Source organism: Ambystoma mexicanum, chromosome 2q (assembly GCF_040938575.1).
Source record: "Ambystoma mexicanum isolate Mex_15411 chromosome 2q, UKY_AmexF1_1, whole genome shotgun sequence".
Lineage (NCBI taxonomy): Eukaryota > Metazoa > Chordata > Amphibia > Caudata > Ambystomatidae > Ambystoma > Ambystoma mexicanum.
In genome coordinates, this window is record NC_090924.1 from 233701407 (window position 1) to 233724060 (window position 22654).

A 22654-nucleotide genomic window follows, 5' to 3' on the forward strand; every position below is an offset into this window, starting at 1 on the left:
CCACCTCCAGTTACACACCACTGCTATGGGAGTCTTATCAAGATCAGGAATACGTCGGAGGACACAATCCCTTCGAAGAACAAGTTACTTCTTACCTGGTAACGTTCTTTCAATGGGATGTTCTTCCGACGTATTCCTTATCGTCCCTCCCATCCATCCCCTCAGTAAAACTTCCCTTGTGGTTACAACTTACGCTCCTTCTGGGTCACTAACCAATTCATGTAAAACAACTGTTAACGTCAAAACGGAACTGAGCAACGGATGCTGCGCGAGTCTATTTATACTCATGATGATGTCGGCGCCGATACGAAGGCTGTCGAGGGACATCGGCTCGAGGGATATCAACGCGCAGCGCCCTCTACTGAAAAAGAATTTCCGAGGCCAGCAAGCTGGAGATGATCTATCAAGATAAGGAATATGTCGGAGGAACATCCCATCGAAAGAACGTTACCAGGTAAGAAGTAACTTGTTCTTCTCAGGGATACTTGGTATCGCTCCAAAATGTTAGACTGAGCGATTGGCACACACCACCTTAGGTCAAGTGCCAAAGGGATACCTAGTATCCCCCTTCTCTCTGCTCCTGTGACGTTTTAGCCAAACGCCCCTTTCTGTAAAATGCTGAGGGAGATTGCAGAGGAGTGTGTGCTGGAACTGTATAAAAGAGGCTTCTGGAGTGAAAAGCAAGTCGACCACTAGAAGCTGAAGTAACCGAAGATTAAGACGACCAACGACGCCTGCAGACCCTTTGCAACACTGTGAAGCAACCACTGCTGTCCTAGCCATGTTTTCTAGGCATACGGGGAGCCCTGCAGAGGGCAACCTTTTTCCTTTTGGCTGGTGGGAGCAACCACTCCCAAAACTTTTTGAAACAAGCCATCTTCCAAGGTCCTAGCATTTCCCAGAGCTTCGGAACCCCAATACCAGGAGACCTGCTGCCCTTTTCGAGTGCATAGTCGTGGAAAGGTTCAGGCTAGGTTCAGTTGAACCTTGTGTAATCTCAGTTTGAAAAATGAACGGAAGCTCTCGTCACTGAACTCTATACGTGTATACTGGTGACTCTGCGAACTCAACATTTTTTAAATCTACCTGCTTGCAGCCTGCTGTTGGAAATTCCAGCATTTAACTTTAAAGCCCCAACGCACAATTACGCTCGCTTTCCTGGAGGAGGCGCAGCGCGGTCACGATCACGAGACTGATCACGTGACTCATTCTGGGCTTTTACTGGAGCGCAAACCACCCTTGCGGCGTTAAGCCCGCTGCGGGGACAAGGGCGCTGCTGTTTGGGCTGTTTGACTGGTCGGCTGGGCACGAAAAGATACGGGAAACACTCCGCGGAAGTCACGTGCAATCAATGCGATCATCTTAGAGTACCACAGGTGGGTCACTTATTTTGAAAATCATTTGTATATCTGGGGGATATCCCAAAGCTAAACAAGTCATATGACCAAAGGATAAAAAGTCGCTAGGATCAGCCCGGATAAACAAGCTAACATCACCAGTTTTTTTTTTTTTTGCATGTATGCTGGGGTAGGGAGGCTGTTGGTGCTTGACCCCTTTGATCCCGCCCTGCGAAACAATCAATAACTTAGATTTAAGTTCTAAGGAAAGGGAGACTGCTGGGGTTCGACCCTTTTGATCCCGAACACTGCAAACATCTGATATAACCTGACAACATCAGGGGAAAATATACTTACAGTCCCATTTGAAGGTTTGATAGCAGTGTTCCAAACCAACACACACAATCTCCAAACACTTAATGGCAGAAGTAGTGTTACCGACTAGATTGGGTGACCACCCTCTATTAAACAACCATATAGATGACTTAATACTATCCGATGACAATGATAACGAGTCGGTGCTAGTTAAGGAAAGCATGACTTCGAATCATGGAATGAAAGATTCTAATCAAGGAGCAGTACCCGGTCCGTTCATGATAGAGGTCAAGATCGGCAATCAAACAGGGTGGGAGCTGCCACAGGAAGACATACAATTAAACTCCGAGAGCAATGAGGTCAACCCACACAGGAATAATCTCATATTCCATCAAATTGACAATACGATTCAAACGGACCAATCACCTCAGCCTCAGGAAAGTTTAGTTGATGCAAAGCAGACTAAGGAAGTTCTGGCCCTTATGGCAAATGAAACATCCGACGAAAATGATCAAGACTTAGAAGCTACAAGGGAAACTGACCTTTTAAAGGAAGAAGTGTCAGAGAAGCCATCCCCTGCACTAGAGATAAGACCAAAAACAGTAGAAGAAAATATTCCTAAGGCAAAGGATTTAATTCAACTATCTGTTGACACTCCCGGGTAGAACCCAACACTACGGTTGAAGATTTAGCTAAACCAGCGAAAGGAACCTTTAATGGAACGAAAGGTAAAACAATAACCCCTAAACCAATCAGAATGGACTTTATAAGATCTACAGACCTAGAAAAAAAAATATGGAAACCCAGGACCCTATCCTCAGGGGATGTTCAAGACAGCAATAAAAAATTTTTTGGGAAACAATCCTTGCTAAACTGGGGGACAGGCATTTCTGGGAATGTACCCAAAAGGAAATCAACTCATAAAAACATCACGGCAAACGAAATCCCTGACGCTGTCATGCTGTAAAACTCAATTTTAATAGATAAAGAGCCCCAGACTGTAGAGACGGCCGTTCAAACCATGAAAGGGGAAACCAAAAACCAGTTAAATTAAACAGACAATGACCAAGACTCAAACTTGAACACGCCACCATCAACGATAGAAGCACCTCAAAAAGAGGAGGAGATGACCAACAAACTTAAGACAGGGGGAGAAAAGTGTGAAAAGGATGACTTCCTGATGATTACAACAATGGCAGCAATACTGGCCCCTTACATGAAACTACACGAAGATGCTATGGATACTCTGAAGGACCACACTACATTGCTAGCAATGGTTCATTCTAAGACAATCTTCATTGAAGGATTCATATCGGCCATCCAAAATAATATGCAAAATGTTGAGCAAAGAATCTCCGATATGTTACACACCATCTTAGAACCAATTATGAAAGAGAAGGGAAACCGATGGAAAAACCCTAGGAGAGATTCTCTAGGTGGTTCGGACTGCTTCGTTTTTCAATGAAAAGAATTAGCAAAATTGCAACCACAAATAGAAGAAAATGCAAACGAAGAGCATTTGAAAGAATGTACTGAAAATATGATTGAAAAAGGGACCTTAGAAGACCTAAGTAATCAGGTAGATTATCCAATCCCAACTCCGTGGAAATAGAAACAACTAAAGATACAATGGACACAATAAAAGGAAAGGAAAAAAATAAAGAAAATAATGAACTGGCGCCAAATACCTTAAAAATCCCTGCAGAAAACGAAACTCAAAGAGGAGCCACGCCGATCAACGATCAGAAAGTAAAACAGATCACAAAGAAAGGACAACACACACCTCAAAAAACTTTGGACCGTTCGCAGCACGAAAAAGATATTGATGTATCAAAAATGGATAAGCAGAACTCGAAATTGTGTGAAATCTTTAAAAAAAAAAGGACGTAAAACAGATGGAAGGTATCAGTGTCGCAACGAAAGGAGCAAATTGCCATGAATGATAAGAAAGCGAAAACTACTCGACCATTACAGATACTCAAAAAAACAAAAAATCAACCGCCGAGGAGGGTATGTAAATCAAATAAAAGCAAATCATTTTTCAAATGCCTGAGTACACCAAAGGAAGCAGCAACTATTGTAGTAAATCGAAACATTGGTAGCCAGAGAGAGGCCAATACGCAAATAAGTACGAGTCCAAAGAACAAAGAAGCAGTAGAAACGGTGACTCCGATCAGGAGTTAATGGATATGTCCACTTACTCCATCTCGGACGACAACGTTTCAACTGATAGTGACTCAGAAGAAGAGGAAATTGAAATAACTGATGAACAAGTACAGACGGAAGGACAAAGGGGAGTTAAACCAATATTGGATGAAAAGTGGATAATTGGGGAAAACGCAAACAAAGCTGAAACAATAAAAAAGGAAAATAATATAGTCAAGCCCGCAAATTGCAAGCAAGAAAAAATAAAGACAACGATGACGGGAAGCTCAAACACACCAGTCAAAAGTCCAACAAGAAACCTGGAAAGTCAAAATATAAACAGCCTCATACCTATTTTGGAGATCAAGGAATACACCACAGAAGAAAGTGAGCAGAACAGTGGAACTGTTGATTTCCGGACTAGTCCCTTGAGACTTCCGAAACGCAGATCAAACCCGGAAAAAAAGGGCAGAGGTCTTCTTTTGGAAAGACTAGTACATACTGATGATGGTCTTGTCCTAAACCGGGCAAATGTCCTAAGGTTGTTCCACCATATACCATCCTTGAGATTAATCAGCTCTAATGATATAACCCTGATAGAATTTCCTGACAAAAGGTATATGGATAGTATTCAGGTTTCTACATGCTCCCAGATGATTCACCAGCTATTACTATCCGAAGAGAGGCCCATAAGAAAGATGGGGTTCAAGATAACCGAAAATAACAATAAAGAAATAGAACCAGAGGTACTGGATCAAGAAACAATCTCAAAGAAAGCTTGTTTTCAACAATCGCAGGTAACCTAACCTCAAGACGGAGAACAGGAGAGATGGGTATGGTTGGCCAACCTAGCAGCAGGAAAAATGAAGACACTATAGCCCCGGAAAGTAACACAAAAGGAAACATGGACCCTTATTTCCTGGAATACAAGGGGATTCAACCACCTTCTAACAAAAAATGAATTTGAAAAAGAGATGCCAGATGTACTATGCCTGCAGGAAACGTGGTTGAGAGAAACTCCCCTGATCGAAGGCTATTCAGTAATTATAAACCCAGCAAAGAAATGAGAAAAAGGAAGACCAATGGCGGGTCTGCTGATAGCAATAAAAAAAGACCTAAAATGGAATGTGATCCATTCTTGGAACTTGACTCCATATATTCAAATCTTAGTCCTGGAAACACCGTCGCCCCTAGAAGATCAACACCACCAGCACGTTGTGCTGATGAATAAATACTGAGTGCCAGGAGTTAAAGGAAACAAATCCCTTCCAAGGGACGTAGCAGAGGCAATTGATGATCTGAAAGCTAAATGGCATGACCCATGGATAATATTGGTGGGCGACCTTAATTGCACTTGTCTGGACGAAAACAATAAGGTACTCGAAGATGTACCGAAAATGGCCACAACCAAACACAAAAGAGGTGTCAACTGGAGGTCCACGTTACAATCTAGAGATTGCACAATCCTAAATGGAGTCACGTTAGGCGATATTCCAGGGAAACAAACGTGGCGAGGGCTGAAATCCAAAGCCATCTTAGATTACGTGACAATTTCAACTAATATGTCAGCGTTTATTCAAAAACTTGAGGTGCAACCGACCAAGGCTAGTGACCACAATGCTATCAAACTTACCTGTTCTAGCTTTCTTCCTAAGAACGTAAAGGAAATATACCCATTCAAGATAGAAATCAACACTGGAAGAACTCGAGTAAAAATGAATCCAGCCAAACTACTATCGCTGAACGATAACTTGACATCCACCCTAAACGATTTGTATTTGCAGCTACCTCTGCAAACCATCGATTATGTTCCACTGCTAAAAATCTTCCATACTAGAATTAAACCTGAAACTACAAAACCAATAATGTCACATCGACATATATTCGATCAAGCTGTGGTTGATAAAAAAAGACTGAGGAAACAGTTAAAATCACTGAAAGATTTGAATGAGGTAAATAAAACTGATAAAGTACGAGAAATAAAACAAACATTCAGAAATTGGAGAAAGTTGCACAAAAAAGCAATGTTAGACCACGACTCCCAGGCAATGTTAAGAACGATATGTGAGAGAAATACAGCAGAGGCGTGGGCCTTAATAAATAATAGAGACTGTGCAAGATGCCCTAATAACAAATCCAGTCACAGAGAAACAATGGCAATTATACTATAAACATCAACAGCCAGTTCTAAAACCTCTTACAAATGATTGGATTACACCAAAAAGGGATGAAAGTTTGCTGACTATAGACAGTGAGACATTAGAAGACATGATTAAAAAGCTAAAGAACTCTAGAGCACCGGGGCCAGACGGCCTGACAAATGAAGGTCTGAAAAAGGACCCAGCGGAATGGGCTAAAATCCTACACCAACTGTTTAAATATATCTTGGCTTCGGGGAAACTACCGACTTCTTGGAAGACGAGCATTGTGGTGCCAATCTTTAAAAAGGGCCTAAGAACAGTCCCAGAAAATTACAGGCCAATTGCCCTTCTGGATGTGGCTGGAAAAATCTTTGCCTCCATTCTATTAAAATCATTGACAAATCGGGCAACACAAACAGGCCATAAGGATGAATGGCAATCTGGGTTCGCAAAAGGACAATGCACTCCATTAAACATCTTTATTTTAAATCTGTTGAAAGATCGAATCCTGACCAACAAAGAGGCGAAATTCTATATAGCATTTGTTGACCTATCAAAGGCTTTTGATGCAGTTTATAGAGAGAGGATGTGGAGGAAACTAAAAACTCCTCCACAACATAAAGGAATTAAACTCGAACACCTCAATTAAAGTGAAATTAAATAAAGCTGGCCTGTTATCGGATACAATTCCTACGACCATTGGTGTCATGATGCCTGCCCCCGGAAGACCAGACCAGGCCCAACAGCCCCGGAAGCAGGCATCATGCCACTTGGAGCATGCCCAAAAGCCCCAGTTAGGGGCTGTTTGGGTACAGTCCTGGCGCCTATGGCGCCAGGCTCATTATTGATAACTTACCTGAAGCAGACCATGCTGCATACTCACCTGAGGCAGACCATGCTGCATGAAGACTCAAGCCAAATGAGGCTTAGGAGGGACTATTTTACTGAAGGGACTATTTTGTTACTTGGGTGGGGCTGTGGAAGAATACTTACCTGGATCTTCTTCCAAGGCTATTTAAACCACGCCCGGACAGCCACACGTGCTTCGCGTTATTCTGCTTGCTGCAGCGTAACGCTCACCGTGTTTTCAGCAGCTCCAGTCTTCAGCCACGCCCGCTTCAGTCCTGGGACTCCTGAAACAAGAAGACAAAAAGGATAAAGGTTAGAACAGGAGTTTTAACTTTAATCCTTACCTGAATCCTGATCCATTTCGCCACGGAACTGAAAGACAGAAGTCTTTGAAGCATTGCTTCGCATTCCTACGGCGCCGCGTTGAACTCACCTGCTTGGGGGTACTTCAGCATTCCATCACGCTCTCTCCATCTCGTGGCCGCCCTCCGACACCTAAGGAGACAAAGACAGCAAGGGGACTCTCTAAGGCCATACAAGCTACCCCCAAGGACTTACCTGATTTACCACGGGAGGTACTTGCCTCATTTCGGGTCGGCGCAGTCAACTCTGCTCCATCGCCGCACCCCGGCCCCTAAGGGGAGAAAGCAAGGACAATACCAGTTACCCCCCACAAAACTTACCTGATTTACCACGGGGGTCTCACCTCACCTCATCTCGGGTCGGCACAGTCAACTCTGCTTCATCGCCGTACCCCGGCCACTAAGGGGAAAAACACTATAGACTTACCTGAATCTTACCGAGTGCCATTTGGAAATCTTCTAGTGGATTAATTGGCAACCTGCAAGGAATCGGACAGAGTGAAGAGCAGACATTTGAACTCTTATGAACAATTGGACTTTAGAGTCAATACTGGAACTCACCAATTCCTCTACGCCAGTGAAGTAACTGGTCATCAACGCGCCCCTGTGGTCGACGCAGGATGGAGAGCTCATCCTTCCAAACCATCAGGTGAGACTAAGGAGGGGACATCAAGAGTGATCAGTGGGAAGACAACGGGAGTGGGGAAGGTGGGTTGACACTCAATTCCACGGGTGGTTAATTCCTCTTCTGAGCGGGCCAGTCCAGTCAGTCATCTCGGCGCTACACGTCACGCTGGTGGAAATAACAGCGGCGCAGTTCCGGTCGACGCCCCCGTGGGAACCAGGTGAGCGTAACAATTGGGCTTAAGCAAGGCTGCCCCTTGGCTCCAGAATTATATAAACTATATTCCTCAGATATGGAAAAAGCCTTTGTAGATATAAGATCCTTTCCAGCAAAACTTGCTAATATAGCAATTGGACGATTGATCTATGCAGACGACAGTTTTAATCGATCAGACTCCTATAGGTCTTCAACATCAACTAAAAGCATTAGAAACATATGTCGTCAAAAACAAAATCACCATCAATCCAGAAAAATCTAGGATTTTGACGTTCACTAATACCAAAATGAAGAAAAAGATAAACTCACCTCAATGGTATTTAACCAACAAAAAGATAACGGAAGTGACAGCTATCACGTACCTGGGGGTTTGTATCAATACCGACAGATATGAAGCCCCGAGATGTCAGGATTTAAAAAACAAACCTGGAAACCTAATAGGCCAAGCTAAGATTCTACTGGCGCGATTTTGTCGATTTTCCATGAAACCGCTGATAGACTTCTATCGTGCAAAAGTAGTGGCAATCCTAACTTTATGGATCACAAACCTCACTCCTATTGCACAACAAATTATGGTCACGTCTAGAAGGCAAGTTCTGGAGATCTATTTTGGGATTGCCAATATCTTTCCCAATTCAATTAGAAGAGAGCTGGCACTATCCTCTCCGAAAGTCATCGTGGAGTGGAAGATATTGTCTTTCTACAGAAGATGCCTAGAACCGGCAACAAAGGGGGGCTTTGCGGCCATAAAAAAAGCAATGGCAGAGAGGTCGGAACCAATATTGACTGAATGGGCCAAAATATGCCAGATGATTCTTCTTAATTTGAATGAGACGGAAGAATCCTTCTTAAACAACCCAGATCAAGTGAAAAAAAAAATGTACACCAGAGATTGGATTGATACACTGGACGAGCTCACTAAATATCGAGGCTATGAAGAATTCTGGGCAGTCCCGCGAAAACTGAATATACTACCCAAATACCTAACTCTTTTCCCCAATTGGTTTTTGAGGCAAGGCTTCTTAAAGCTGCGTTTGAATCTCTGGCCAAGTAGAACCAATCATTATAGAAAGAGAGAGAGAGAGACGACCCAAAGAATTGTAGATTATGTAAAAATGTACTAAAAGTTAAATCATTGAAACATTTGTTGCTGGAATGCCCTACTGTGAGGGGTGAACAACAGACGTACATAGGTCATATCTGGCAAGAATACAGATTCAAGGACATTGATCTTTGGTGGTCATACCTGCTGGAAGGAGATAAGATCTCAAACAATCTTGCGGTCATAAAATGTATCCAGTTCATCTTTGAAAAAATTGAGGGACAAGACGAACCTCTTGGAACAGTGAAAAGGGCCTGAAATCAAGCAGACTTTTGCAGTGCTAAACACTAAGCAACATAAAAGAAAGAGAAAGGAAATAAGAAAGAGGCATTTTTATAAATGTCTATCAACATTTTAGCATATCTGCAGAACAGAAGTTTGGGAAAATGCTATCCTTGTTTTTTGGGCTATTTTTATTGCATTATTCTTGATTTTTAAAATGTTCTTTAAGTTTTCTTTAATTGAATTAACTCTCATCTTGATTTTGTATAGTTGAATTTGCTTTTTTGCCTCTTTTATGTCGTTTTCTTCTCTTTTATGTTTTCTGCTTCTTGTTCGGTAAAAATAGTTAAAGGTTTTCTTTGTGTAAACCAAAGAGCTATAAAAAAATTAAAATAGTCGTGGAAAGGCCGAATCCGGTCCAAAGTTTTTTCAGACGCTCCAGAGACGCAATCCAACTCGTCCAGACCCCCTCATCAGAGTGTGGGACTGCAGGAACCAAAGGAGATTGACCGGGGTGAATCGCGTCCTTGGTTGGTGCTGCAGAAATGGCACCAAAACAGCAGAGTGACCAGAAAAGTTGATGATAGCTATGCCAGAGGTCCTGCCTCGAGACTTCTGCTGAGAGATCCCATCCATTGTCCTTCCTTTCATCATCAGACCAAGGAATACAGATGTTGGGTCCAGAGCTGCAACATCAGAGAATCCACTACAAATGTTTTCTTCAAACCAAAGGTACTGTGGGGAGAAAATTATTGCTTACCTTATTCCAGAAAGTCGATCCAGAGCATTGGAGTGCTGGTAGAGGCATCCAGGGCAACCCTCTTTCTTCCCGACTCAAACCGCGGCTTGTGTGCCTTTAGTGAGTCCTTTAACATGGTCTCCAATGATGTTTAAACCTTCCTGTATCTTCATTCCTAGAGACTAGAAAGTATCCACAGGAACATTTTGACTTCTGCTGCTTTTCAAAACATTAAGCCTCTCTGAACTGCCTTTTAGCTAGGGTTGCGTTTTGGACTTTAAAAGACTTGCTGTGCAGGGAAACTGTCTCTATAACCTGAATCTCTGCTAGGGTAACAATAACCAACAGTTTTCCTTCCCAAACATCACCACCTTATATATGTATGCTGACTAAATGCAATTACTGCATTACTTTGTGGGTGTGCGTTACCGATAGTAAAGTAGACCTGTCAAACTCCTGTCACAATTGTATGTGTTCAGCAACTAACAACTAAGAAGTGGCCTTTTGAAAGTACTGAAAAGTTTACCTGTGTGTGTTGGTTTGTTGTGCAACAGTAACACTTGTCTTTATTTTACTATAAGTTTAAGTTTTAAGTGTTTCTTTGTGCACTACTATGTTCAGTGTACTTACCCTACAGCTCACATATTCCTCTTAAGGCACGCCTGACTGCTCTGCCACTCTACCCGGGTCTCCGAGTAGTACAGACTGATACTAACAGTTGGGGATCTACAAACCACTGGAATAGCTTACTAAAGTCTTGCCTCCAAGTAGGGCTTTAGGAAAACTCCCCTAACAGTCTCTAGGCACATTTGCTAAATTTGTATTGCCTGGACACTTTATCAAGCCAGAACGCCTGGTTTGGCAGAGCACTCTTACAGAAGGCGTGTAGATTGGATTTCAATGGGAGTCGCTCTTTTTCCCCTCCTGTGAAGTGGTTACAGCTATGGGAGTCTATCTAAAATGAGGAATCTGTGGGAGGACACAATCCATTAGAAGAAAGAATGACTTGCCTCTGCTAATGTTTTTACTGATGGATGGTCTTCCCACGGATTCATCATCACTCTTTGATCCTGCCCCTCAAGTGCTCCTTTATTAGTTTAAATCACTCCTTCATTGCCTTTCTGACCATTATAAGTAAATAATCCTTAAGAGTACAAAGCAAAACTCCCCAATGGGCTGAGCACAGAAAAAAATTGAAAATCTGAGGTCATGGGGCGAGGTGCTGGCCACTTATACAGACGTCCCATCTGGCCCCGATATCGAGGAACCTCTAAGCCACTTGGCACCTATATATATAAGAATATATCTGAGCTGAGGAAACCTTGAGCGGAACATCCATCAAAAAGAAAATTACCAGAAGTAAGTAATTTGTTCTACAACTATGTCATTCAGATTGGAGGTACCCTTGTAATACTGTAGGGGTAGTGAGGGGAAATTCTAGTTATGCATAAAACTCCTAAATCCTTTCATGTTTGTTTAATTGTATGTGATTTTTATTTTGAATGCTAAACGGATACTGCTCTCACATAGTAAAATCCTCAAATGAATATTATTTATAAAAATCTTTTTTTTTTCCAGGCACCAATTTGTAGAAAACAACCTTATCCTTAAAATGGGTCCAGTAGACAAAAGAAAGGTAAGTGATTAGGATAGTGAGTTTTTATCTAATGTTTCCTGCAGCATTCCTCTTACTTCTAAGCGAACAAACCAGGAATGGATTCAAGCCTGTTATTGGAGGCTGATCTCATATGTCCAAATTAGTTCTTAATGTGCTGAGCTCTTTGTTATGCAACTTGATGAGATTTATAAAGTACTAGCTTAACTTCCCGGCTTTGCCTCAGATTTAAATTCTCAGATTTTTAAATCTCTGATCGGTAAGTCTCACTTCATTTTCTTCAGTAGTTTCATTGCTTTGTTTTTAGCAGCACACATTCTCTGATTAGTAAGTCTTGCTTCAGGTTCTTGAGCACTTTCAATGTTCTGTCTGAAAGCATGTTGAATTCTATCAGCTTCATGGTCTTGATCTTCAGAATGTGGATCATGTTTCAGCTTTCGATGTTTTGATTTGGGTGTGATTAAATACTGATTTTTTTTTTGTGTGGTTTTGTGGCATTTCTGTAAAAATATATTTCTCAGATTAAAGAATTAATGGAAGGAGAGAATATAGAAGAAAGAAGTTTGTGTTAAACATGTAACCTGATTCAAATCAACTGATTGAAATTTGCCATCTTCATGTTGTAGCAAAATTCCATTTGATGTCATATGGGTCCAGTTACCTGTCCTTTACAAAATTTTGCGATTGAAATTACTCCGGTGTTGATCATGTTTCAGCTTCGAATCGCGATGATGAGCACTTTCTACAAATTGCCTGTAGATGGCGGTGTAACACCACGAAACGTAATTCCAAAAAACAAAGCCGAAAAACCAAAAAGATTAATTATCTCAGGAACGGGATGACCTATCGAGCCAGAAATAGTTGCATTAATTCAGCAATGAAATAAAGAATATTCCCTGCAAAATTCATGATGCCAGACCTCACCATTTATGAGGAGTTACGTCCCCAAGAACGCCACATACAAACCCACAAACAAACACAACTTTGTTTTGTATACATGGATGTTAGCACTTGCTACTTCCTTATTACAAAGATGCCAGTGGGAGCACAATAGGTTTGTTAAATACAACTTTGTCTTCACCCTATTTTTCTATGATCTCTGACTTTACAGCATCAAGGCATCAATCCCCATTGTGCAGTACTTTATCTCTGTACTGTGTGGAAAAAGAACAATGGCAATCATTTTCTGAACTCCTAATGTCTTGTTTCATTTTATTTTAATTTTTGTTTAGGGCTAGCCCTACCGAGAGGGTATCGGAGCACCTTACATGGTTCAAATATTGAAACGGTGGGAGTTGAAATTGTTTTCAGGAAAGGATAGGAAGATTAGGATAGACAAGTGATGATAGTGGAGGAGGGCATGGTTATGTGTGGGGAAACTGGTATGTTTGTGGCACTTTCTGAAGGTAGTGATAGAGGATGCAATGCCTATGTAAAGAGGTAGCGTATTCCATGCCCTCTGGTTCCCAGTGGGTAAATGTTTCTTTTTGTGTACATGTTAGTTTTCAGAGTGGAACGTGTAGAAAGTGTTGGCTGGCTTGTCTGGTGTTTGTGTGGGTAATGGGTTGAGTTTGTCATGAAGGTAAGATGGCGTTTTGAGGTGGATGGCTTTGAATACAAAGCAGAGTCCTTTTGAAGGCAATACTTTGGGGTATGAGGGGCCAGTGATACTGGGCAAGAGCAGTGGTGATGTGTGAATGTTTGGATAGGTGGAAGATGAGTATGGCTGCTGCATTTTGTTTGGCTTGCAGGGGGTGCATGGGTGTTGTCGAGTCCAGTGAGGAGAGCATTTCCATAGTCCAGCTTGAACTGCGGTGCAGAAGTATTCAGGAGGAAGGATATGTCTGATTTTGCATAGGTGGTGTAGTTGTAGACTGCATGTTTTTGTGATGGTGGCAATGTGATGTGTGAAAGAAAGGTGAGGGTCAATGATAAAGCCCAGGAATTTAACAGGTGTGGAGAGGGATATGTGTAGGTTATCTTGGATCCAGGGGGCAAGGTCGTTTTTGTTCCTTTGGGGTTGGGGGGTGGGGATAGCAGGGGGGGCGGCAGATGAGGGGGTTTTCTGTTTAGAACAGGGGAATTTGAGGATGTGGGTCACCATCCAGTTGGTGATTTTGGAGAGACAGGCTTGGAGGGTGTGGACTTGTGAAAGAGATGACATTTTGAAATATGTGTCTCATCTGCATATTGATGGAAATTAAGGTTTGCTGAGGGTCTGTACAAGGGATTCAACATATAGGTTGAAGGGGAGTGCACATACGGAGGAGCCTTGCCGGACCCCATTCTTGACGTGAGTGCGGTCTGATAGATAAGGAGGAATAGAGACCAAGTGTGTCCTGTCAGTGAGAAGGGTGATGTAAACCAGTCGAGTACAGTACCAGAGAGATTCATCCTGTGGGCTAGGATGTCTAGTAGAATGGTGTGGTTGATGGTGGTGAATTCTGCAGAGAGGTTGAGAAGTAAGAGTAGTGCTGTGTGTCCTTTCTCTGATGCTGTGGAGGTCGAGGATATGAAGAGTAGCTGTCTCAGTACTGTGTCAGTGTCGAAATCCAGATTGGAAGGGGTTGAGTAGGTTTTCTGTGGGATGTGTTGCAGTTGGGTAGTTGCCAGAAATTAAGTTGCTGTCCTAGAACTCTAAAGGATCCTGGTTTTTGAGGAACTCATTGGAATTGTGCGCAATACTCTCAGGAAGAGCCTTTTTATGCATTCAAGAAACCTGGGCAACTACTGCTCAGTCCATTGATGGTTACATGATGTTCCAAAAATGTGCCTTGAAAAATTCTAAAGGAAGAGCTTCATGGGGTCTCCTTATTGGAGTCAGAACAGACATTGAAGGGGAAATTATTAAATGCTTTAATATCTCCAGAGGTTGCATCGCTGTACTATTGGAATTTAAACCAGGCCATAATCCTGGGCATCTCTTGATTGTTAATATATACTGGTGTCCTGATAACTTGAAGGAAGCCCTGGGACTCATTGATGCTGTTCTTGTGTGCCAGGGACTGTGTCTTGATCTGAACATCATTATTGCAGGGGATTTAAATCCCGGAACTTGGCATAAAAAGAGGGGACGTCTCCGCAGACCACAGTATAAAAAATGTAAATGGATCGAACGAGCATGATAACGCTCGTAGAGGACTGACAAAGAAAACAGGGACAGAGGTGGTACTGATTTTTCAAAGATTGGGGTCTATACTGCGCAAACAAGTTATTAGCGGCATCCAGTGATCCTTCCATCTGGACAAATTGAATACTGGTGTCGACCATTGACTACGTTTTTATGTCCAGAAACGTATTTGATGTGGTAAAATCCTTTTCTCTAATCCCTACTTTGAAGAGCGGCCATAAAATCTTAGTCATCTCTTCTTTGGGAGAGGTCCGCTTTTAAACAACCTCACTTCCCTCTTACATTATAAATTAATATATCCTGCAACAGAATTTCGTGGCACAGAGATAACCTGACAAAAGTAAATGTGCTATATTTTTGCACGATTTTAATACTTCTGAGATTAGTGAGAAGCTAACATTTATATACCCACAACGTATTTGACCACTACGTGGAAGCTGTTATGGAGAAGGTCCCTAGCGTAAGGAAAACAAATATGCTAAATGTAAAACATACACACCTTCTGCAAAGGTGTGAAGGAGATTAACAATGGACGGAATAAAGAACTTGGATCCATTCGAAAATTCTTCCTTTACAGGGATGCCCAACTACTCTTTACCAAAAGGGTCAAAACCAAATGGAATAATCTGTTACACTCTCCGGGCCTCTCTGTATCGGAGGGATGGTGAGGCAATGCTATTTGCGTTACCTGACTCTACTGCTCGGAAATTTTGTGGTGTGATCTCCAGAGGGGCCGAGTTTCAAACTAGGGTCCAAACAGTTATCATCTCAGAGGACTCATGGGGAGGGTACTTGGGCACACTTTATTCCCCCTCCAAAATAGATTGGTCTTTATCCACCCATATTTGTCATGCATTGTGGAATATTGATTTTACACAGGCAGACATTAAAAATCTAATCTCTCGAGCATCCCCCCTCACATGCTCCTGGCCCAAGCTTCCTAGCAAGTGCTGTAGTGAAATGAAAGTCAGTTTTATGGACAAAAATCTTGTATGTCCTGTTTAAAGATATAATCTTGACTAAATCTATGCCTGACAGTTGGCATCTATCGTACATTGCGCCCATTTATAAGAAGGGCGATGGGGGGGCTGTCCCTCCAACTACAGATCTATTGCTCTCCTAGAGGCTGATTCAAAGATCTTCTCCGGACTGGTCTTGGGGCACATACAAGAATGGATGGAGTTACACACCTCCCTCTCTATTTTCCCGTTTGGTTTCAGGTGTAACGTGAGGACGGATGTGGGATATCTCGTCTTAAATATAATGCAAGAGAAAGCATGGAGGTGTGGGATCTTACTGATATATGTAGCATCCATGGATCTTACATTAGCTTTCGATCTTGTCGATAGAACTACACTTTGGAGAAATCTTGTCTTTTGGGATGCCCGACAATTTATTATCAATTCTTTATCATTTACACGAGGGCTCCAGAATAAAAATGTGTGTGAACAGCTTGCGAGTTTTATCCCAATCTATACGTGTCATGAATGGTCTTCAACAGGGATGTATATTTGCCCCCACAATTTTTAATCTTAAATATTGTGGATGTTGGCCCAACTCTGGAGAAAGTGGCCTTTGCCTCCCCACGGTGGAAGGAAAGAAGGTGTGTTGTACGGCATATACAGATGACATTATGTTGTTCGATCACACTCAAATAGGTCTGCAACGCTTTCTCTGTGCCTTCAGAGAATAAACAATGGCCAATTCATTCATTAAAAATAACATAAACATCATTTTGTGACTGACTGAGAGAAGAAGCTCCATCAAATATTCTTGGTTTTGAAACCATGAGACTAGCTGTAAGGACTGTTATTAGATATCTAGGTTATCCCATCTTCGGGGACAAGAATAAGTCGAATTATTGAGAATTCTTGGAAAGGAAAGTGACTCGCATCATTACGCAATTAAGAAAGACAGATTTTAAGTTAGGTAAATCTCCATTCTGCCATGTTTGCGCCTCTGTAAAAACAAGTCAATTGCCCAGTTCTGCTACGGTTTAGAACACGCACTGCTCTGGTGTAGAGAGGAATTATCTAGATCTGAGTCGAGGATGTTAAAATCTATTCTTAGATGTCTAACGAAATGTGTCCCTTTACCGGCTATTCGATATGAGCTTTGTCTCTTTTCTCTGATGAACATCGTAGAATGGCTCTCCCTCTACAGAAAGCTTATTATATGCAAGGAAAACATTCTATATGCAATCCTGGGGAATGGCTTGCGTAATGGTCCTCCTGTCTCTACTTATCTAAGCAGAATTGAATCTGTATGTCATGACATCCTGGATAATTTGGGAGTTCCCCGAGAACTGTTAATATCCAATCCCTTGAAAGTAAAAAAGTTACTTCAGTTCAAAGATTGGAACACGGTGCGGTTGTACGTAAATACAAATTATATGGTCACCTTGTAGTTCATCAGAAAAAAATAGGAACAATTGAACCCTGCCTTTCAAAATTTCCGGACAAATCATTGAGACAAGACTTCATGCGATTCAGGTTCAACGTGCTGAAGACGGGAGAAATTAAGGATATTGGAGAATAAGTGGGAACATCTCTCCTTGTAGATTCTGTAATCTGGAGGACATAATTGAAACATGAAGGCATTTGCTAATGGAATGCGCAGCTCTAAGATCTGAGCGTATTAGCAGTTTTAGTACATTTGTCTCCAGTACTGAGTGTGTTGATTTAAAATTCCTGTGGATGAATATGTTGCATGGTAGAAGGGTAAGTATGCAGATTGCGGTAGTAAAGTTTCTTACTGATGACTGCAAATTGAAAGATGTGAATGTAAATAACTGAAGAACTGATTTGATTTAACTTGAACTTTGAATTTAAATCCAAAGGTTTATGTCCTTAATGAAATTAATTTGAAGTGATGGCCTCCTCATTTTAATAATTTAATTTGAGTTCAAATGCTTAAGATGTAATGTGATGGTTGTGTTCTTTCAAATTGAAGGATGCAATCGCAAACAAATGAAGAATCTGTTATCTTTATTTCAAAAGTCGAACTCGAATCTGAAGGTATATGTTCTAAATGAAATTGAAGAAACGGTTTGCTTATTCCAATAATTGAAATTGAATTTAAAAGTTTAAGTTTTAATGGTATGTGTGTGCTACTTTCCTAGCACTTTAGGAAAGATGCAAATTGGATATAATGATTTACTAGAGGGAAAAGCTGTACATGGTATTGAATGGTTGTGAAATGTATTGCTTTTGTAAATATTTTTAGTGATGTTGTTAGGAATATTATTAGAGATATTGCCAGAAACATTGTGTTGAAATACGATACAAGTGTTTTTATTGGTTTGTGCATACATTTTGTGAAGGTTACTGTGTAACCATAAATAAATAAATTTAAAAAAAGAATCTGGCGAGGTATGGTAGGATACTAATCGGCTGTAGTTTTCAGAGAGCGTGGGGTCGAGATTTGTTTTTTTTAAGAGGGGCGAGATTTGGCCCGTTCTGAGTGCAGTGGGGATATACCATGTGAGAGATACCATGTGAGAGACAGGAGTTGGTGTTGAATCAGTGGGGAGCTAGGGTGGTGATGCAATTGGATGGAGCTTTAGGTTGAGCGTGCATCATCCTGGAAGTGTGCAGGTTTTGATTTGGCAGTGAGGGACAAAAGATCTGCAGCAATGTTTATCCCCTTCAATCGGTCCAGAGGAGTATTCAGACTTCAATTCTTACCCCCCCCCCCCCAACCCCAATCTGACGCAGGCAGTCCACCCACGCATAAAAAATATGCTTAGACCAGCCCCTTCAGACCCTTTATACATTAGGTGTACAGCTAAAGTTCGACTCCCTAGTAGTCACCACAACTAGAAAGAGGACAAGAACCCTCTAGACTGCGTCAGCAAAGTAGCTTCCTCAGCTGCCTATCAAACCAGAATAGCTAATAATACTAGGTTATTATCCAATTGCCACAAGTGGGACAAGATCGCCCAACAAATAGACTCAGTTCCAGAGCCCCCAAAGACACAGCTCTCACACACCATCACCCAAGGGAGACGGGGGTAGCAAGCTGCATAGCACTGCTCCTAAAGGACGCCATAGAAATCATCCAGGCAAACCGGGTAAACAAGGGTATTTATTCAATGTACTTCATTGTGCAGAAAAAAGACAGAACGATGCGCTCTGTCCTGCAAACAACTGTCACGCCACAAAAATTCTGCATGGCAACGATACAGGAAGCAATCCCACTGCTAAAACGGGGAGTACATGGTAACCTTGGATATATAAGATTCATACTTTCATATTTCTTCCCAGTGCACAGAAGATTCTTGAGCTTCCAAATAGCGAACCGACACTCCCAATTCAAGGTGCTACCCTTCGGCATAGCCTCTGCTCCAAGGGTATTCACCAAGGTACTAGCATTAGTGGCAGCTCACCTACGCAGAGTCAATCCCAGTGTACCCTTATCTGGATGACTGGCTGATAACAGATGAATCCCCCAAATTTGCAAGCAAAATAGCCAGAGAACTATCAATCTTCTGTTCAAATTGGAATTCTCAATCAACGAGAATAAATCAAATCTCGCTCCAGGCAGAACAAAACAGTTCCTAGGAGTTGTTATAAAGACAGAAGAGGGTCTAGTGTTTCCGTCAAATGAAAGAGTGCAAAACACACTGCTGCAAATACGTCCGTATCTAGCCGGTCGCCAAATAACTGTACGCAAAGCAATGTGCTTGCTCGGGATGATGGCTTCATGCATTTGCCTGGTTCCTCACGCACGGCTGTGCATGCGCCCAATGCAAGACTGGTTAGCGAAACAGTGGTCTCAGGCAAACGGACAGTGGGACGATCTAATGGTGGTTTTGCTAACCCTGGTTCAAGCGCTACACTGGTGGACAAAGGAAAAAGCTTTAAAAGGGAAAATCTTTTCAGAACCCTTCAGTGCAAGCAGTTCTCCCAACAGACACATAGCTCACGGGATGGGGAGCCCATTACCGTTCGCCACACAGCGCATGATGTGTGGACACAGATCACACCCCAAAATCACATAAATCTTCTGGAACTTCTAGCACACCTATCGGGTCAGACGGTACAAGTCCTCATGGACAAATCCATGCCTTGTTTCACATAATCATGCACACTCCAAGTCTTTCCAGGCTAGCACAAAAACTGTGGAAGGGGGCACTCAAGTGGGGCATGGTCCTAACATCACAACAGGTTCCAGGGGAGCTCAGTTCTCTGGCAGACTCATTAAGCAGAGAAACTGTACCCTAAGAGTATGAGTGGCAGCTCGACAAAGACATCTTAGATGATATCTTCTCCCTCTGGGGCTATCCGCTTTAGACTTGTTTGCCAGAAGTCAAAACAGACAATGCCCAGACTTCACATACAGGTTTGCCCAACATGGGTCCAAGGAGAACGCCCTTTGGATGAAATGGTCAGGGAAATTTGCAGACGCTCCCTCCAAACCCCCACACCGCTATTGAGCATGTTGGTGAACAAACTGCACCAGGAACAAGTCACGCTAATCCTAGTTGCTCCTATGTGAGCGAGACAACCTTGGTTTCCGCATCTGCACAAACTGGCGATGTCTGAACCAATCAAACTTTCTGTGCCCCTACAACATGCTCACACAGCATTGGGTGGGGGAATTATGATCCACCCACACCCTCGCTCTGAATTTAGCAGCTTGGCTCCTGAAGTCATAGTTTGGCCATTTAAAACTTTGTCAAAGGTGTATGGAAATCCTCAAGGATACACGCAAACTAAACACCAGACAGTGTAATGTTAACAAATGGAAAAGATTTGTAATATGGTGCTAGTCCAAAAATGTAAACCCAATCGAATATACTCCTTCACACATTCTTCATTACCTGCTCCACTTATTAGAGTCTGGGCTAGTATTCAACTCCATCAAGGTTCACCTTGCGGCTCTATCCCTGTACACCACTTCTCAAAGCAAGGTGTCCTGTTGGAAGGTCCCTGTCATTAAGGCATTCATGGAAGGAGTAAAAATACTTTACCCCTGGACCACCATTTCAAACCCGCCTCCAGAGTGGGACATTAATATGGTATTCGCAAAGCTCATAGGACCACCCCCCCTTAAGCCTATGCACAAATCCAGCCTTAAAGACCTTGCGTATAAAACGTTTTTTGTGGTGGCTATCACCTCCATAAGAAGAGTCAGTGAACTACAAGCTTTGTAAGTGCACAACCCTTTCTTTGGTATCCACAAAGACAAGTTGGTACTACGAACACACCCTAAGTTTTCACCTACGTTCATATGTAAATTCCAGTTCAACCAGTCCATTGAACTACCAGCTTTCTTTCAAAACCCTTCAAGCTCAGCTTAGAAAAAACGTCATAAACTAGATGCAAGCAGGGCAGTTTATTACTGTGTAAACAAAACCGCTGCAAAAAACAGACTGACTGTCTACATTGCACCTGGCAGGTAAAGGGATTGATCACGTTTAAAAAAAACACCATCTCCAGATGGATAGTGAGATGCGTACAACTCTGCTACTCTCTATCAAGCAAGACTGTGCCTTTCACACCAAGAGCTCACTCTACCAGGGGTACCTACCGGAGCTAATCTGGCTTTTATTGCAAACGTCCTGCTGGATACCATTTGCAGAGCAGCAACATGGAGCTCCATACTTACTTTTTTACTCAGCACTACTGCATTGACACACATTCTAAAGCAGATTAACAAGTGGGACAAGCAGTGCTAAAACATCTATTTGCCGATGTACCTTGTCACAACCCAAAACCATCTCCAGAAGATACTGCTTACTAACCTATGCAGAGCATGTGATCCAAGCAGATCCACAAGCCTCAGAAGGGATACATATTGGGCAAGATTGTATGAAGTAACCCTGTGGGAGACTGCATCAACCTTGTCCTCTTGGCAATAGGGAACCCAACCTTTGGTATACGTCTGCACTGCAGAAGTAGGTAGAGTGTCAAGATGAGTCAATGTGAGCTGTAGAGGTGCAACATAGAGATTCACGGTAACAAGTATTCAAATAGCACTTGAACTCAAGGTTTCTTATTAAAATAATGATTTATTAATTTAACAGTGAGTTTTAAAATAAGCCATCTTTAGAAAGGGCAATAGGTAACAATAAAATACATTTAAAAAATACACTGCTTGTTTCAGTTAAGTAGATACCCTTTTGGGATATCACACACACTTCCTACAACCTGAGGTGACTTCAATAGCTAGGACACTGTGGACATTGATATATCACTTTGACACTTAAATGCAATACTGAGTTTGTGGAAAAAGGAAAAGGTTAGGGAAGGAAACAAAGGTTAACAAGTTCTCTGAACAGGTACGTACTTTGCAATCCCCCAATAAAGTATAAGTTAACCCTTTGCCAGCTATACAAGTAACTTATGCATGACAGATGAACACAAAGTCAGATGTTAATAAGAGTCGGCAGGGAGGCAGGACAGCCAATGTCAATTGAAATCTCCTAGTTAGACAGTGCCTTAGGTCTGAAGAAAAGGGTCCAGCTGCCTTCTGACGAGGGTGGACGTCTGTAGACACCTCCACTATGGGTTGGCCGCAGCAATGGGCTTACTCCAGATCAGCGGCACATCGCAGTTTCAGCTACCGGCAAATGGCACCACTGCGGTTCTTGGACACCTTGTAGGCACCTTGTAGCTCCCCTTGCTTCTGGGGTCCAGCACTCTGTTGAGGTGGCTCAGGCTCGGGTAACCCTGCTTTGGGAGGGTCCTTAGGCCTCCTATTTCTGGTCTGGAAACATAAGCCTTTAGTCAGTTAGTGCGATAGACCCTAGTGGCCTCCTTGGGATTACCCAAGTCCACTAAATGATTGACCTCTCCAAGTTTGCCCACAGCCTTGAAGGGTCCAATCCATTTTCCTGTAAGGCCCTCTGC

At 42.3% G+C, this 22654-nt stretch overlaps 1 protein-coding gene across 1 annotated transcript in view; it reads left to right on the forward strand.

Moving 5' to 3' along the window:
• Positions 1-22654, forward strand: part of PDPK1 (3-phosphoinositide dependent protein kinase 1) — a 1145521-nt gene that overhangs the window by 890852 nt on the left and 232015 nt on the right. The window contains exon 12 of the mRNA XM_069647190.1: positions 11632-11689. Coding sequence (XP_069503291.1) covers positions 11632-11689 — 58 coding nt within the window. The remainder of the gene's footprint in view (positions 1-11631; positions 11690-22654) is intronic.